Genomic DNA, 16,707 nt, shown 5'->3' on the forward strand with positions numbered 1-16,707 from the left:
AGACCCGTGGCTTTGTGTGCTGCTGGTCCTTTCCTTTTGGGAGCTCCATTTCAGATCAATGATTTTAAGCCAGAGCAAGAGGACCAACTTCAGACTCAGAGAAATCTGCCACGAGCAATTCCTGCACTTGAGAAGGAAGGCAAAGCCGTAATTCACTGTGGCTTCATGCAGAGAGTGTGACAGCAAGAGCTAATGGAATCTTTGTATCCTCAGTGTTTGAACTCCTGATTAGGATACTATTTTTTGCATGCTTCAAAATGCAAGGCGTGCATAGTAATTTATAAATGAAGATATCTGCACTCCGAGGGCTTCTTGGCATCCCCCGTGGCAATCATTTCTGGATCACAGGCAGCACTGCCTTTCATGGGAATTGCAACAGCTGGATTTCAGAAAGGAACAGTGACTGACTGAAGTTAGAGTTTAAAATGTCCCCCCCCACCTTTTAACCTCCCTCCACCACCACCTCCTTTCTGGAAAGGATGTACTTTTGGTTAGGTCGTGATCTGATTTTATCCCTGCTTTTTGAGGATAAGCTCAGATTTCTTCAGCTTTAATAAAGACCTTATGTTCCTAAGCATCTTACAGATAATAGTGCTTAATGGGCACTCACAAAAAGAAAGGCTGTATAATTTTTAAAGATATAACCCTGGCATTTATGCACAAAAAATGCTGTTTACTGAATAGTGCACATTTCAAAGTATTGTCTTGGATTTCAAAATGTCTTTCTATTCCTGTCTAACAGCTGGAGGAAAATGGTTAATCCTGAAGTAGTTTCATTGCCTGTGCAAACTCACAACTGCAGCTCAATGCCATCAGTCTTTTAGCCTTCATTCAACCATTTTCCACTCTCTTCATCTGCTTTTTGTTTCTGTTAAATTCTTTTTCCCTTCCTTTATTCCTTATTATAAACCTTGATTATTTTTTTTGGGGGGGGGGGATTGTTCCCTCCTCTCTCTTTCATGTTTCCTTTCCTTTCTCAGAAGCACCTTGTAGTCCCTCACATGCTGAGCAATTAATATGTCAAGAAGTCTGGGTGTCTCAGAGGGAAATCCTCTGACTCAGATACGTAGGAAAAGCATAATTGTGAAGCAGTGCTTTGAAAGATTAAAAAGGACATGAGAAAGTAAGTTTCTTTTCTAGTGGGACTGTTTAAGTCCTTACAACATGGTGGGAGAACTGCTGAGCCATGAGAGAATGTGATCAAAACCCACTGAAATCAGGAGAAACATTTAGAACAGCCTACAGGCCATGTCATATCCCCCATATATGACATGTATGTCACCCAAAATCTAAGCCTGGTCTCTGCAAGGCTCATCTACCTAATTCTAGCTCCAAGAAATAACGGGGAAATTATTCTAATTCCCTCCTCCTTCCTGCATGGCCAGAAATAGCATCTGATGGGACCCAATGTTGCGTGTGTAACTGGGTAATTAGAACCAAGTTTCTCCCTCTCCTGGTTTTGTCTTGTTGGAAGTTAATGCTGCAGTGCCTGGAGAGGTGTTTTGCCCAAGTGGGTATGGTTATGTGGGGGGAAGAAAAGCAAATCATATAAATATCTTATGTATTATCCTGCATTTTCCTGATTAGCATCAAGGGAAAATAATAAAATAAAGGCAACGAGGCAATATTTTTAAAACTTTCCATCAAATAGAGAGTTTGCACTTCTAAAATGATACTTTAGCTTCTAACTAGTATTGCAAGAGATACCTAAATCAGGTCAACCAATTTTTTTCCCTTGTTAAAAAAGGAAAAAGTTCATTACTTAGAAATTCTATAACATGAATCATACCAATTGTGCCTTTGGGAAATCTCTCCAGACTCACAAGTTGAACTGAAATAAATAAAAGACCGATCTTTGTATCTTAATAAGCTCAACTTTTTGTACATGTACATAACACACGTGTATTTTTATCCCTCTGCTTTCCAAAGGATGAAAGCATTGCTGAATGCACCTTTCCCGGGTGCAGATAATCATAAAAACCTGGCCCTGGCTCACATAGAGAATGTTTGGGAGAGAGAAATGCTTTAACATTTTCATTTAAGACTTTTTCCATCCTTTGTGTCCTTCATCTCAATCTTCACCCAGGTCTTGTTTGTTCAGGTCCATTGAAAGGGGTTGCAGCTCTTTGACAGACACAGAACTCACATGAGGGCTGAGACCAAAATGTGATTTCTACCCATTTCATCACAGTGTAATTAAGCACTAAACCATGTTGCATGAAAACAGCAGAAAGGCTGAGTCCCTCTGAGAGTTCAGCAAAGAATCAAGCAAATTTTATACAATGTTGTTACAGCTCAGAGCAAAATCTTCACAAAAGCCACTGGAATACAACCACATCCTAAACACATGCCCAGAGCTGGATTTCAGATGGACAGATTGGAGCCAAGGTGATGCTCAATTTGTCAGATAGGCGGGGACCTTTCCATAAACAAACCTAGTCTTCTTAAAAAGCCACATTTGCTGAGTTTGACACTTGGTTGCACCTCCTTCTTTGGTCAGGTTTCAGGTCCTGAGCCTGTCCCAGGTTTCAGGTTCCAAGTCCTACCACACAGTCATAGAAAGGAAAATGTGACCATCACCCCAACTCCCAAAGTCAGCCCTGTATTTATTAAATTCATAAAATTATCCTGCTGGCAGCAAATTTCTTATAGCTTCAAGAAGCTTGTAATCTACAGAGACAGGGTGCAATTAAGTGCAGAGCTGGGGATAAGGGAGGCAGGAAATCCAGGTGAGCATCAGAGAGGGATATTTGCCTGTCTGTGCCCACTGCCATTCTTTTAAATTTAGATGGCTGAACAATGAGGGTACAAAGGGCAAGGACTGGCACTTTGAGTTTTGTTTGAAGTGCCTCCTAAAAGGAGGAGCCCACAGACGGACAATGAGTTACAAAGGGAAAATGAGTTACAGAGGAAAAATGATCCAGGATCTGGCAGAGGCAATGGAGTGGCAGTGACATTTGGCAGGTTATAGCACTGAGGAATAGAATCCAAGGCACCCTGGACAGGGACCAGACTGGGTGAATGCAAAAATGATGGATGCCAAGGTAAGGACAGGGCCTTGGAAAGGGTGGGAATAGACTGGAACAGAGCACAATGTATGGAAAGCTTCCAAATCAGCTTTTGAACAGATTGAAGAGGGAATGATGGTAGGGAAGTCACTCTCAGCTCCACTGTCTGTAAAATGAGGGTGATAATAGCTGCCTAACTCAGAGGTCCCTGGAGCAGGGCTGAATTCAGCCGTGCACAGAGTGGTAATGTGTTCAGTTTGTGTTCTGAGAGCCAAATGCAACCCCCATGCCCCTAATTCCACAGAAACCTAGGGGAGCAGACCCACTTCTGTCGGCATTTGGAAATGCAAATTACAGTTACTGTTTGTTATAGGATTGGGATTGTTATGATTCTTCCCGAGAAACTTTTAATACACATGCACATAATGGAGTAGTTTACAGGCCATATATAAATTAGAGGTAATAGCCAATTTCTGGACTAATACTACACAGTCGGAGCTAACTTTTCAAAGACAGATACTGCTCAAGTGTAAGTACTAACTCATGTAATTATTCTTTTCTGGTGAGATGAATGCCCAGGCTTAGCTCTGTAGTGAGTGCACGTGTGCTGGCTCTCAGCTGGACACCTCGTGGCACAGGAGAACCTGCCCTTTGGCAAGAGATAAGGATGGAAAAATACGCTTGGAATGGGTTTCCAACAGCAAGTGCTTTCAGTCCAAGTGGAACTCTGTAAGTGGGCATTATCTGGAGAAAAGATCTTCCCCTTTTGCTCTGCCTGGCTCCTTTTTGAGCCTGCACCTCCCTCCCAGCCCCACTGAGCTTCAAAAGCATGTGTGAGTCCTGACCCATCCTGGCAGTGGAGCAGTGGGAATCCGTATTATATCAAAGAGAGCAAGGGGAAACTGTGTTAATGTGGCTTTATGAACCTCCTACATTAACTTGGCATCAGCAGCAGCTCCTCTTTTGGGAAGCCAATGCCACAGAGCTGCTCAGTCATTGGGGTTTTACCTCTCCTTTCTCTGCAGTGACTGACGGGGGGACTTTAATGAGCTCCCAGGGACCTGCTGGGGTCCAGATGGTGCCTTGGAAAGGAGGGGAGGCTTCTCAGAGCACAAACCCCTCCAGGAAATAGGTGTTCAGATGTTTCTGGAAATCATTTGTGTTGCCTTCGGAAGCTGTGGGTGGCTCAAAGCTCTAGGGATGGATTGGGATCCAGCAGGCCCTGTGCTTCCACATCACTTATTCCTTGTGTCATCCTGTGCTACCAACACCTCCCCAGGTGCACAGTTGATACCCAGGCTATGAAACAGGGTGTCCTTTGAGCAAGGTAAGGAAACCTGGACATCAACCACGTAGAAACAGGATTTTATCACAGACCGTAAAATCCCCCTTTTTCTGTGTTAAGGGAAAAAAACCACTTGTGCCTTCATGAGGAAAATCTTAGTTGTTAACTATATTTTTCCTCTACCATCCTTCTTAGTAGGGATGTCTTAATATTTCAAATGTTTTTTACAGCATGCTTGCTTTCAAACAGCATTTTTTTTGAAGTGTAGAACCTGAATAAGAACACGAACAGCTTTCAGGTTATTTAGCACCTCCTGGTTCTCACTGGAATTTCTGTCAGAATATCAAAATGCTTGGTGTTAGTAGTACTATGGCTACTCCTGGAGCCATATGCATATATGAATAGCTGATCTGTTGTCTTTAAATTGCTGGTATTCTAGGCTGTAGGAAAGAGCTGGTGTGCTGGGACATGAAAATCTGGCAGCAAATAAAAATCCCACTGATATATCTTTTAAATCTCATTGTGGCTTAACTTATGGTCCTGGAATACTATATCTCATATTCAGCAACACTTTTCTCTGTTTTAACAGTACAAGTAAATGACTTCCCTGTGCCACCAGCATTTTCCACTGTCAAAAAGTAGAGAGAATTGTGTTAGCAATAAAGAATACTAGTAAAACATGTCTAGAGGACAGTTCAGCAGCTGCTACACAGGGGAATCGTGGCACAAGAGGAAGGTTGGCTGCTGCTCCGGTGGGTGAGCATTGACATGAATCTGCCATGGAGCTGCCTCACACAGCTACCAGAGAGCTGGAGAGGCTTTTAACAAATTTGATTGGGAAATATGATATTTATCCACCAAAACAACAAACAACAAAATGTCCCAGAGCAAGATCTTCATCTGAAAAACAGCTGTTTTTCTGTAGTGTCCACTGAGTCTCAGGCTGGCTTAAGAGCAGGACACAATTTTGCTTTCTAGGTCTCCTCAGAAGGAATTATGGAGCACCGTGCTGGAAACACATGGCATTTCCCCACCTCTGTTTTGCAGGCTGTCAGTCCTGTCTTTCCCTATAAACCTGTCTCCATTTCATCTGCCTTTCTGTAGTGTTTTCATAGACAGTAACAAAAAAACCCACCCCAATGCAGTCAGACACTGTTCTAATGTTTGCTGTGGAGTAGGTAAGGAAAATCTCTCCAAAGGCATGATGTAGTTTTTAAAAGTATTTTGAAAAGTTAACATTTTACTTTGAAAGCATCAAAGCGATAGCACTGAGTGAAATCACAGAAATTCCCTCAAGGCTACTCAGGCAGTTCTATGTATATGCTGTTAAAAAAAAAGTACTTTACATCTGCTATATTCCTGCTGAAAAATGGTAGTGAGATGCTTTGCATTGAGGGAACCTGCCCAAAGGAGCCTGAGGAGGCTGAGGTCCACAGCTGCCATCAGAAAGGTCAACAGTTTTTAACTGCTGCTGTTTATGACTGGTTTTAAAACAGGCATAGAGAATTTTCCCAGTAACAAGCTTTTGTGCTGTGCCTCGTCTTGAAGTGAAACGCTGAGACCCAAGGGAAGGTGTGGAAATTGTTGAGCCATGACCTTTTCTAAAGTTCTCTCAGGCCTGGATGACCCCTTTAAATGGAAACATTTGCTGGCTCAGAAGGACCGGAGAAGCTTTTTCAGGGGATGTGCTACCGAGGTGTGCTTTTATATTTTTGATATTTTACTTGCTGTAGCAATATTGTGTCTTCAGAGGATGAGTGGAGCTGCTGCTCTGTCATATTTGTCAGTCAGCAGTCTCTGCTGGCTCAGCCCCCTTTTTGGCAGAGCAGCTTTAGCCAAGCAGTCCTTTCCTCTTACTTTCCACAGCTAAATCCCAGGCAGGGGCAGATACAGCTTTTTTCCTTCATCCTCACAGACATCACTTGACAAAGTAAGTGCTGAAAGTGAAAGGTCTCCTCTCACACTGGAATAGGATTATCAGTTAAGTGCACAGCACTACTGGGTTCTCCTACTGATGTGCTCACATGTAGTTGGCAGAGAGTGCAATAGGATCAGGGAACCTACCTCTGGCATTGCTCCTCAGCTGGACCTGCTCAAAAAATTCCACTTTTCCCATGTATGTGCTACCTTGAAAGCCAGGGGTTGTTTTCATGCTTAGCAATAACAGCTTCATTCCTGGAACATCATTTATATCTTGAGTTAACATCGATTTTTTTTTCCCCTTCCCTTGCAGAATGCTGTGGTTAATTTGTTTTTAAAATGTTGTACAGTAATTACTTTATTTAAATGAATCATTTGACAAATGGGTTCTTCATCAAACTTGTCACTTACTCTGCAGTTTTTCTTTTAACCTGGACCTTACAATAAATTCTGAGCTTGGCTGTCAGTCATCAGCAGAACAAGGAGAACAGAAACTACTTACTGAATTGCCAGATTTTATTAAGGATATGTGGGTGAAAATACTGCAGCATGGAACAGACTGATTTTATCTGCTGGCTAGTTTGTGATGTAAATTGATAGACTAATTCAACTCTTTTTTACACACAGAAAAATCAAGCTCAAATAGGTACAGCCCAAGCTTTTCTCATGTAACTATGCCAAACTTCACCCACAGTAACCAAAAAATTATTTACTCCATAAACTCTCTCATGGGCTTTGGGGTTTCCTTTGGGGTTTAATCAGGAGAACATTCAGTGAAGTAAAGATTTACTGAGTTGGAAGAATGACTTTTGTGGCCTCAGAACTTCCCCATCCTCGTGGGGAGGGGGAGCTTTTGGAGACTCTAAATGTTGCCTTCTCCAGCATCTCCAGTTCATCTGAACAGAGCTAGGAACCTCTTGGCTATCTGTCCTGTTCTTACTCAGACCTATTCCAGGACCTGAAGGAGCTACAAGAAGGACGGAGAGGGACTTTTTACAAGGGTCTGGAGTGACAGGGCAAGGGGGAATGGTTTCAGACTGACAGAGAGCAGATTTAATTCAGATATAGGAAGAAAGCCTTCCCTGGGAGGGTGGGAGGCCCTGGCACAGGTTGCCCAGAGAAGCTGTGGCTGCCCCATCCCTGGGAGTGTCCAAGGCCAGGTTGGATAATGCTTGGAGCGACCTGGGCTAGTGGAAGGTGTCCCTGCCCATGTCCAGGGCATTAACACCAGATGATTTTTAAGGTTTCCTCCAACCCAAATCATTCTGGGATCCCATGTTCTATCCAGAGTATCTCACCAGCAAACTGTAATCAGAGTTCCCTGTAAGAGTTTTCCTGCTGCATCAACGTGTACAAAAGGAACGTGGAATATCTGTTGCAGGGGTCCCAATTCCATGATTACACAGCTGACTTCCAGAAAAAACGACTGGAATACATTTGAAGTGTGCATAATGCATAATTTGGATTAGTTTGCTTAGAAAACACATCCACACAAAACTTTCCCTCTTTTCATCACTCCTCCTTTCCCTCCCCTCCTTCCCTCTGCCCAGGGAGCTTTTACTTTTTTTCAAAGGGGACCAAGCAAAAATTCTGCGAAATTCTGCTAATGAAGTATAAATAGTTCATGGTTATACACCAATTAAAATTAATCTTCATTAAATAGGCAATTGATTAGAGGACTGGAAATAATTCTAGCCCTAGAATGAGAAAGTTCTTGTGTACATACAGGTGTGAAGGTTGCCTCAAGGGTGGTTGGATGAAGCAGTTTTAATTAATTTTTTAAATAAGTAGAAAGTGATACAATACACAGTAATAATTTCCAGGATGGAGGACATTTTATGCCAAGATCAAATGTCAAAAGACTCATCCTATTGGAAGTGGGGAGAGATTGTGGTCCCCCTGTCTTATTTCATAGTTATGTCAGGCTATTCCTTACATCCAGTGACATCCACCTTGCCTTATGGAACAATGCTCTGCTAATTCCTGTAGGGGTTCAAGGAAAACCCAGCACTTGGACCTTTCTGACCCAAGACCAAGCTGGCATTATAGCTGACTGAAAATAACCATCTTCCTCAGGTGAAAACAGGGAAAGAAAATTGTATTTAACCAATAAACTTGTTGGTATCATCACTGGTATCATCACAGGCTTTAGATTTTTTTTTCCCTTCAGGTGATCTGGAGCTTGAAGCTCTGTAAAATCCTGCTGTCTTTTAGCATTCTACTTGATGTTTTACGTTTGGTTCCAAAACCTGCCCTTAAATTTTTTCCAGCTCTTTCTGTGTGTCACAGTCTCTTGTAACCACTTGCATGTTTTATGAGGGAGAGGGGAAAAAAACAGAAAGTCTTTCAGGTTTTAATACATCTATATAGTAAATGAGAAATCCATATAGTGAAGAACAAGAAAATTGCTTATGTTGGCAAATTGCTGAAGTCACGTTAAGGCGTTGCTATATATGGGTTCAAGAGATAATACAACACTCTGTATTCAAGAGTAGCTGGGGACTGCATTGCCAGCTTGGGTCTGATAGCCTCCAGTGCTTTCATTGCTGGGTTAACATTCCAAACAGGCTTTGATTCCACTGTTTCTGCTTGTCAGCTAATGGCTGCACTATTCCTATATCGGCGACATCAAAACTGCAAGAGATTGCAGCTCACAGGCTGAATGCATTCAGATGCTCAGAAAATAGAAAGAGATATCTGGGCCTCAAATTTCACATGGGGAAGCGTGGAAATATGTAAGTGAGAAATCCAAAGTATTCTCTAGTGACTTGCACTAAATGAGTAAATTATACTTGCAAAATCAAGTAGTGAAGCTGGAGATTACTGTTTAGAGGAGCTTTTTTTTAAAAAAATTAGCTCTGTTTGTTATGCATTCATCAAATCCCAGTGCCCCTGGACAGTCAGGATATGGTGTTGGCATAATAAAGCCTCTAGAGGGAACAGACACCCCAGTCTAAGTGGGACAACCTGTTAACTTGAAACACAGTCACCTTCCCCATCTCAGAATTTGTGCCAGAGAAGTTCATTCTGAAATTCAGGTTGGTTATTTACAGCCCTCTTTTGGAAAGCTTGCTTCCAGGTTAAAAAACAGCCCTGACTCACCTCATTTTTTCTGAAAAAGGAGCCAGAAGTGTACAAAATTCCAGTCTGAATGGTAGGAAAAAAAGTTTTGGCAAACTGAAGAGCACTCAAAGAGCAGCTGCCCTGCTGGAATTGCACTGGGTGGGTCTGGACACCTCTTGATTCAAGTAGATCAAAACAGATGGTAGAAGAAGATTCCAGAGGAAGGATGGGAATCTGGGAGTGATTGTGCTGGGTCCAGCACTGTCCTTGCAAGGAGACAAACCAGAAGGCTCTGGTAGACACCTCACCACTGGAGATGTGACTCAGCACTTTGGCACGGAGATGAATCCTCTGTGGGAGCAACTTGGCCATGTTCTGGATCACCAACTTCAGTTCATTCAGCAATGAGCTTGGAAAAAGTAAAAATAGTCCCCTGTCCCTGAGTAAGCTGAGGAATGACCAATGACATTGCCTAAGGTTAAAAAAACCCAGAGCCCTGCTACAACACAGACCTCGAGGGGAAACTTTCACTCCATTTCCTCTCAAGCTCCTCAATCCCTTTCGAGTGTGGATCTTGCACTGCCAGGATTTGCAACACCTCAGAAAACATCTCCAACACATCCAAGCTTCATCTCCAAATATAGAGCAGGTTGGAGCAGGGGGGACAAGACCCGTGAATATCAGTGCTTTCATTAGATAGAAGTTTTCACAAGGATTTAAAAGTTTTCCTTTGAAAAACCTGAATAACAAACACACCTCATCTTTCCCAGATGTTTGTCTAAGCAACATTCATGATATTGGGTTAACCTGCAGTGCCTCTGGAGATAAAAACTGATAATCCAGTGTGCTTTTGCTGTAGTGCTTTGAACAGTGATTTGGTTTTCCTTTATAAACACTCAGAAATTATCGCTCATAATTTATTTCTCTCTTTTCATGTACAGCGATGCAGAGGTGAATAATCCTTCTCATTTGTCTCTGTTTCAACAGGAGGGATATTCGAAACTGTGGAAAATGAACCTGTTAATATTGAAGAATTGGCTTTCAAGTTTGCTGTCACCAACATTAATAGAAACAGAACACTGATGCCTAATACCACATTAACCTATGACATCCAGAGAATTAACCTTTTTGATAGTTTTGAAGCCTCGAGAAGAGGTAATTATCTCAATTACTGTGTCAATAGCATACATGTTTTGTACTGTACACCTTTCCAGCCTGATCTCCTTTTCTGCTCTGATTGTATCATGTATATGAACAGCAACATAAAATTAATGTTTTAAAGATATTTGGGCTCAGAATCAAGCTGGGCTTGGACTTGACACTAGTTTCTGAATAACCTCCTCCATCCTGTCTGCATGCTAAGAGCCCCAGATGGAAGGTGGCAAGTCCAACCCATTTTTCTTTCCAAAACATATATTTGCCACCTGGAATTCTGCAGAAAAATGATCCCGGGCTCACAGGAAGCACAGTGGGATGCCACAACCCATAATTAGCACAGATAGCCATCATTCCTAACAAATTACTTCTATTCCACTTTAAAGGCCAGAGGCCAGTAGTCTCCCTGTCCTGAAATATTAACACTCAGTGGCTTAGAGACAGAAGTTTCTCTGTTAAGAACATTCTTTTTTAATTATCCAATATATGCTGGAACTATATGCTATCAAAACTGAAGTGTGCCGGGTTTATAATCCATTTAATCCAGACTGATACAGGATCAGTATCAGTGAGAATCTCTTCTCTTGTGACTGTTCTCAGAGTACCTTCTCCATTTAAAATGGAGTGAGGAGTTCATTAGAAATATCTTTGTCAATCTGCATGCAAGAAACTCGTGCAGACAGTAGTGATTCCTTCTCATCATGAATTATTGATGGTATTTATGCAATTTGCATATTAAAACCTGTGATCCTTTAGAAAGGCTTCTGAATTAGACCTGGAAAGCCTGTGCATTTTATGCTGCCTGTAAAACACTCATTTGTAGACTGAAAACAGAAAATAATTGATTTTCTGTCATATTCTATTACAATCAGAGAGCTAAATACGAATTTAAAAAATCTCAGCTCATTGTGGATGTTTGCGTACTTAATATTTCACTCAATCACAGTAATTTCTCACTGAGAGCACCCTTACAAAAGGACAACATTGCAACTCAGTGCGGGGCTTTGTCCCAGTCCATAAACCTTATTAAAAACATCTGCAGTAAATGTTACTAATGGGCAAAAATAGCTAATAGTACTTCATCTTCTGTCTGACAACCTGAAAAAAATAGGAGAGAAAGGAAAATTACCTCCAGGAGGGGTTCTTTGAGCTGAGATATGGGCACAAGGAGAAAGAAAGCTTTGTTGATGTCAGTGTTTGACTGATTTGGAGAGGTATAAAAATGTCAGTGTGTGTTGGTTCTTTATTTCCCGTGTTGTTACTGAGGGCTTTAGGCTTTACTGCCTGTTTTGTACACACAGATTATGGAGCTCAGTGAATCATGGTGCCCTTTACTGTTTATGTTCCTTCAGTAGCCTGAAATTAAAGCAACACACAGAGGTAGAAACTTGCCAGTCGGAGAGGGAATCCACAGAGTGCCTGTTTTGACTCCCTGAACATATTTCCTGACATGCTGCCATGAAACTTAATTCATGTGATGTTCCTTTGGCAAGCCTGTAGCCTGGAAGATCCTGGTTTCTCCAGGATATGGCCATTCTGAGAAAGGCGATTTAGAAATCAAAATTAGAAATTCAGAAGTTAAAATGCTATCTGAAGGCCATAAGCAGGGAAGTTGTTTGAGTTTTGATTTGTAGCGAGTAAATTTTAGGATATAATAATAATAATAATAATAATCATAATCAGTAAAGCTGCTTTCAGAACCACAGAATCGTTTTGGTTGGAAAAGTCCTCCCAGCCCATCAAGTCCACCCTGTGCCTGATCCCCACTTTGTCCCCCAGTCCAGAGCACTGAGTGCCACGTCCAGTCCTTCCTTGGACACCTCCAGGGATGGGGACTCCACCACCTGCCTGGCCAGTTCTTTCCAATGTTTAAAACCCCTTTCCGTGAAGGAATTCATCCTGATGTCCAACCTGAACCTCCTCTGGTGCAGCGTGAGGCTGATTCTTCTCCTCCTGTCCCTTGTTCCCTGGGAGCAGAGCCCGACTCCCCCCGGCTCCCCCCTCCTGTCAGGGAGTTCCAGAGCCAGAAGGTCCCCCCTGAGCCTCCTTTTCTCCAGGCTGAGCCCCCCCAGCTCCCTCAGCCGCTCCTCTAAATAACCTTACCCTCTAAATAACCTCTAAATGCTTTAGGAACCATTCTCGGTGGGTCTGGGAGCCACACAGTGACCTGCTCTCACTGTGAAATGATGGGGATGGGTGGAGGATAGAAGATCTCAGTAAGCATCACACGAGTTCCTTGTTTTTGCCAACCAACACCTTCTGTGCCCCTGCTCTGCCCTCAGCGTGTGACCAGCTGGCTCTGGGGGTGGCGGCCCTGTTCGGGCCCTCCCACAGCTCCTCCGTCAGCGCCGTGCAGTCCATCTGCAACGCCCTGGAGGTCCCGCACATCCAGACCCGGTGGAAGCACCCCACGGTGGACAACAAGGATGCGTTTTACATCAACCTCTACCCGGACTACACAGCCATCAGCAGGGCAGTCTTGGACCTCGTGCTGTACTACAACTGGAAGATAGTGACAGTGGTGTACGAAGACAGCACAGGTTGGTGCGCTGCAGGTCGTGGGCTTCTGTTTAAGTACATACATGGAATTCTGTGGGAGAGAGTGCCTGTGATAGTTCAGTTTGTCAGAACACAGAAGAAAAACCTCCTGTGAGGTGCAGCTGTCCTGCTGCTGCTGTGGATTTTGGAAAGCTGTTCAGTCCACCAGACTTTAAGGCGTCAGCAGGAGACAGCCCCTGCATTCTGAATATTCAATCCCATTTTGCTTCCTATTTGTGGAACTGATAACACAGCTTCAAGCTGATCACATGATCCCAGAATTCCAGAATAGCTGGAGTTGGAAGGGACCTCTGGAGATCACCCAGTCCAACCCCCCTGCCAAGGCAGGGTCACCTGGAGCAGGTGACACAGGAACTCATCCAGATGGGTTTGGAATGTCTCCAGACAGGGAGACTCCACACCCTCCCCTGGCAGCTGTTCCTGTGCTCTGCCACCCTCCAGGGAAAGAAGTTCTTCCTCATGTTGGGGTGGAACTTGTTGTGTTTCAGTTTATGGCCATTGCTCCTCATCCTGTCACTGGCACCACTGAAGAGCCTGGCACCATCCTCTGACAGCCCTTGTATGGACTGATGAGACCCCCTCTTAGTCTTCTCTTCACCAGACTAAGCAGGCCCAGCTCCTGGAGTCTCTCCTCATAAGTAAGGTGCTCCAGACCCCTCATCATCTTCGTGGCCTCTGCTGGACATTCTGCAGTAGCTCCTACATAAATATCCCAGACAAAACAGGAACAAGGACAGGCCTTTTTCAGCCCACCCCATTACCAAATTAGCATTCCAAAACACTAACTGCTGTGTACGTGTTCAGTTACAAAAATGACTGATATTAAAGAGACTTCATTTGCAGAGGTATTTACAAAGTAAATTAGTCATCAATCATCTTATTAACTCGGAGTCAGGAAAGTAAACAGGTCAGCTTTGATCGATATAAATAGTCTTTGGATTTTGGGTTAGAGTGATGCCACTTAAGCTCTTTTTATTTCTCATTGTTACACTACAAGAAGGAAAAACATATTAGCCCATTTTTTAATCTCAGAGACTACCGTAGGCCAAGAAAATTAATGAAGGTTTCCATCCTTACTGATTTTGCTTCAAAGCCCTAAACTGAACCTTTCCTCTCAATGGTGAGTGCCCCAAGCACTGCACTTACCCAGACCTTCCTCACTCCCACCTGGAGCCAGCCTGAGCACTTCACATTTAAAATCTGTCCCAAATCAATGCTTGGTGGTATCATATCCAAGGGTTTGGATTTGCTGAGCAGGAGGAAGAGGAAGGTTGTTCCCCTGTGCTGTTAATTATCTGGCAGTCAGCTAATTCAGGCTTTTGCTTTGTCCCCCAGAAAAGTAACTGCACTTCACTGCCACTTTGATTCCTTCAGTACACCATTCCTGGGCTTTATCTTCATGTGGCAGTGGGAAGGGCTGGGAAGTGCAAGGTCCAAGTCTGATGTGACCCAGGTAGATATTTTAAGGCACACAGTAATTTCCTTCCCCTAAAAGAAGGTAGAGATGGGTTGGCAAATCCTTTTCTTTTGCCCTTCACCACTCTTGCACATAAGTACTTTTAGCTGCTGGAAAGAGAAACAACAGTAATCAGTCTGAGGCTGTGGATAAGAGGCAAATTTCTGGACTCTTCCTCCCAAATCTCAGCTTTCCCTCTTGGAGCTGCCATTGATTATAGTGGCCAAGACACTGCAGCTGAACCCTTAGTACAACCAAGCTGCAGCTTTACAGCCAGATTTCACAAACTCCCCTCCTTGTTAGTCCATGTTGGAAGCATGTGCCCCATTCTCATAATAATGAGCTCACATTGTTCCATAGCCCCCCAGCCTGGCTCCCGGCCAGGCTCCGATCCCCCAGCAGCAATTTACATTTGAACGCTCATAATGCTTAATATTCTATATTGATTGTTGATACTTGAAAACCTGCAAAGAACAGGCCCAGCATTGCAGGCAGAGGGAAAGATTAGTTTTTTCTAAGCACTCTGCCAGTACTCGAGTGAAAGCCAACAGTCCTCAGCGCAGCGAACCCTCAGTAACCCCAGAAGAAACAGGGATGTTTTGTCTTGCCTTATCCATACCACTGGACCATTCAACCCAGGACAAATATACCCACTCCCAGCAGGAGAGCCAAGAGTTTTTTCATTTTAATAATTTGTTTGATTTTTGTTCAAGAAGTGCTTCTTGCCTGTATTCCCCCCCTCTCTCTCTCCTCACACATATTTTTAAGGCAGCCTTTTGCTTTCGCTCGGCGGGAGATCACGGGGTTTTTTGTGGGTAAATTGCATTCATGGATAATGAGAAAGAGACTGTAATCACACACCTCAAAGAGCTCTTAACTGTCTTCCTTAGGTTTTGGAGGCAGTACAAATTATGTAGGAGTGCTGAATTAGCTGGTGGAATTGCACTGTGTTTAAACACTTGGACAAGTCTTCAACTGCTTGAGCTCCACTGACTTCAAATAAGGGAGGTAAACCCGTGCCAGCTGAAGAGAGAATCTAAGAAATCATGTTCTTTACAGATGTGTTTACAGATGTAAAGCTGGATCTCAAAATATTTTGGTCCTTTATAAGGTCTCACACTTCCTGAGTGACCTTACATTAGGCAGGAGAGTTGGAAGGAAGTTTCTTTACTTCTATATTCTTGTTGGTTGGTGTTGGAATAATAATTGGCTGCCAAGGAAGAAGCCTTACGTGCTTTTTGCAATGAACTATATAAATTTAAACATATTACAGTATGTTTTTATTGTATTACATCAATGCAAACACATCCTGTGGTCAAGCAGTTAGAAATACCTTACAAAATATTCAGATGTCGAAGCCAAGTACAAACATGAAAATGAAAAGCTTTAATAATGTTAGTAGGAGGCTGGCAAATAGGGAGCTAACAATTATCCTTAGGGAATGTGAAATATGTTGGGAACTGGTAAGAGACCCTGTTTCAGTGGCAATCAATCCTCGTGGCACAGGAGGGTGAGTTGTATAATTGCCTATCGTTTTCCAGGTCTAATTCGCCTGCAGGAGCTCATCAAAGCCCCTTCCAGGTACAACATTAAAATCAAAATCCGCCAGCTGCCCTCTGGGAACAAGGATGCCAGGCCTTTGCTCAAGGAGATGAAGAAGGGCAAGGAATTCTATGTGATATTTGATTGCTCCCATGAAACGGCCGCAGAAATCCTCAAGCAGGTAACGGGAAGGGGGTGGCAAAGCACAGCAGGGATCTTGTATCCCAAAAGTTGTCAGCTTTCATTTGCTGGGATACACTAAAACTGAATGCACTCCCAGTTAGGCCAAAGGCAGGGACAGAAACTGTTGCAGCAGCCACAAGGCTTCCCAGAGCCATAAGGACAGGCAGCAGGAATGACATCCAAAGAGAAGCCCATCACTATCCCACAAAAGGAAGCGTGCATTTTGTTTTAATACTTCAGTCTCTGCTTGACTAGGAAGATCATTACATTTATTTTAGCTTGTCCTGGTTTAATCAATAGAGTTTTTATTTCTTTCCCATAAAAAAGAAAACAAACCTGGAAGGGCCCATCTTGGAGTGCTGGGCTGTCGCTTCTGTGGAGGCTTCAGGTCATTCTCAGTGCTGACTACAGGAACAACAGGGCATTAACTCACTGCAGGCAAACCTAAATCTGCATTCACATCCCTGTGTCCCACAAAGGTTCCTTTCTCCTTCCATCCCAGAATGTTTCACTGAAATATTTAAGCTATTCAGAGT

At 43.2% G+C, this 16,707-nt stretch overlaps 1 protein-coding gene across 1 annotated transcript in view; it reads left to right on the forward strand.

Moving 5' to 3' along the window:
* Positions 1 to 16,169, forward strand: part of LOC120324766 (glutamate receptor ionotropic, kainate 1-like) — a gene marked incomplete at its 3' end in the record, with an annotated part of 72,344 nt that extends 56,175 nt beyond the window's left edge. Inside the window, exons 2-4 of the mRNA XM_039388875.1 lie at positions 10,264 to 10,431; positions 12,714 to 12,971; positions 15,988 to 16,169. Coding sequence (XP_039244809.1) covers positions 10,264 to 10,431; positions 12,714 to 12,971; positions 15,988 to 16,169 — 608 coding nt within the window. The remainder of the gene's footprint in view (positions 1 to 10,263; positions 10,432 to 12,713; positions 12,972 to 15,987) is intronic.
* Between the last annotated feature and the right edge of the window lie 538 nt (positions 16,170 to 16,707).

The sequence above is a fragment of the Pipra filicauda genome, unplaced genomic scaffold (assembly GCF_003945595.2).
Source record: "Pipra filicauda isolate LSUMZ 115617 unplaced genomic scaffold, ASM394559v2 scaffold693_size149821_pilon, whole genome shotgun sequence".
Taxonomy (NCBI): Eukaryota; Metazoa; Chordata; class Aves; order Passeriformes; family Pipridae; genus Pipra; species Pipra filicauda.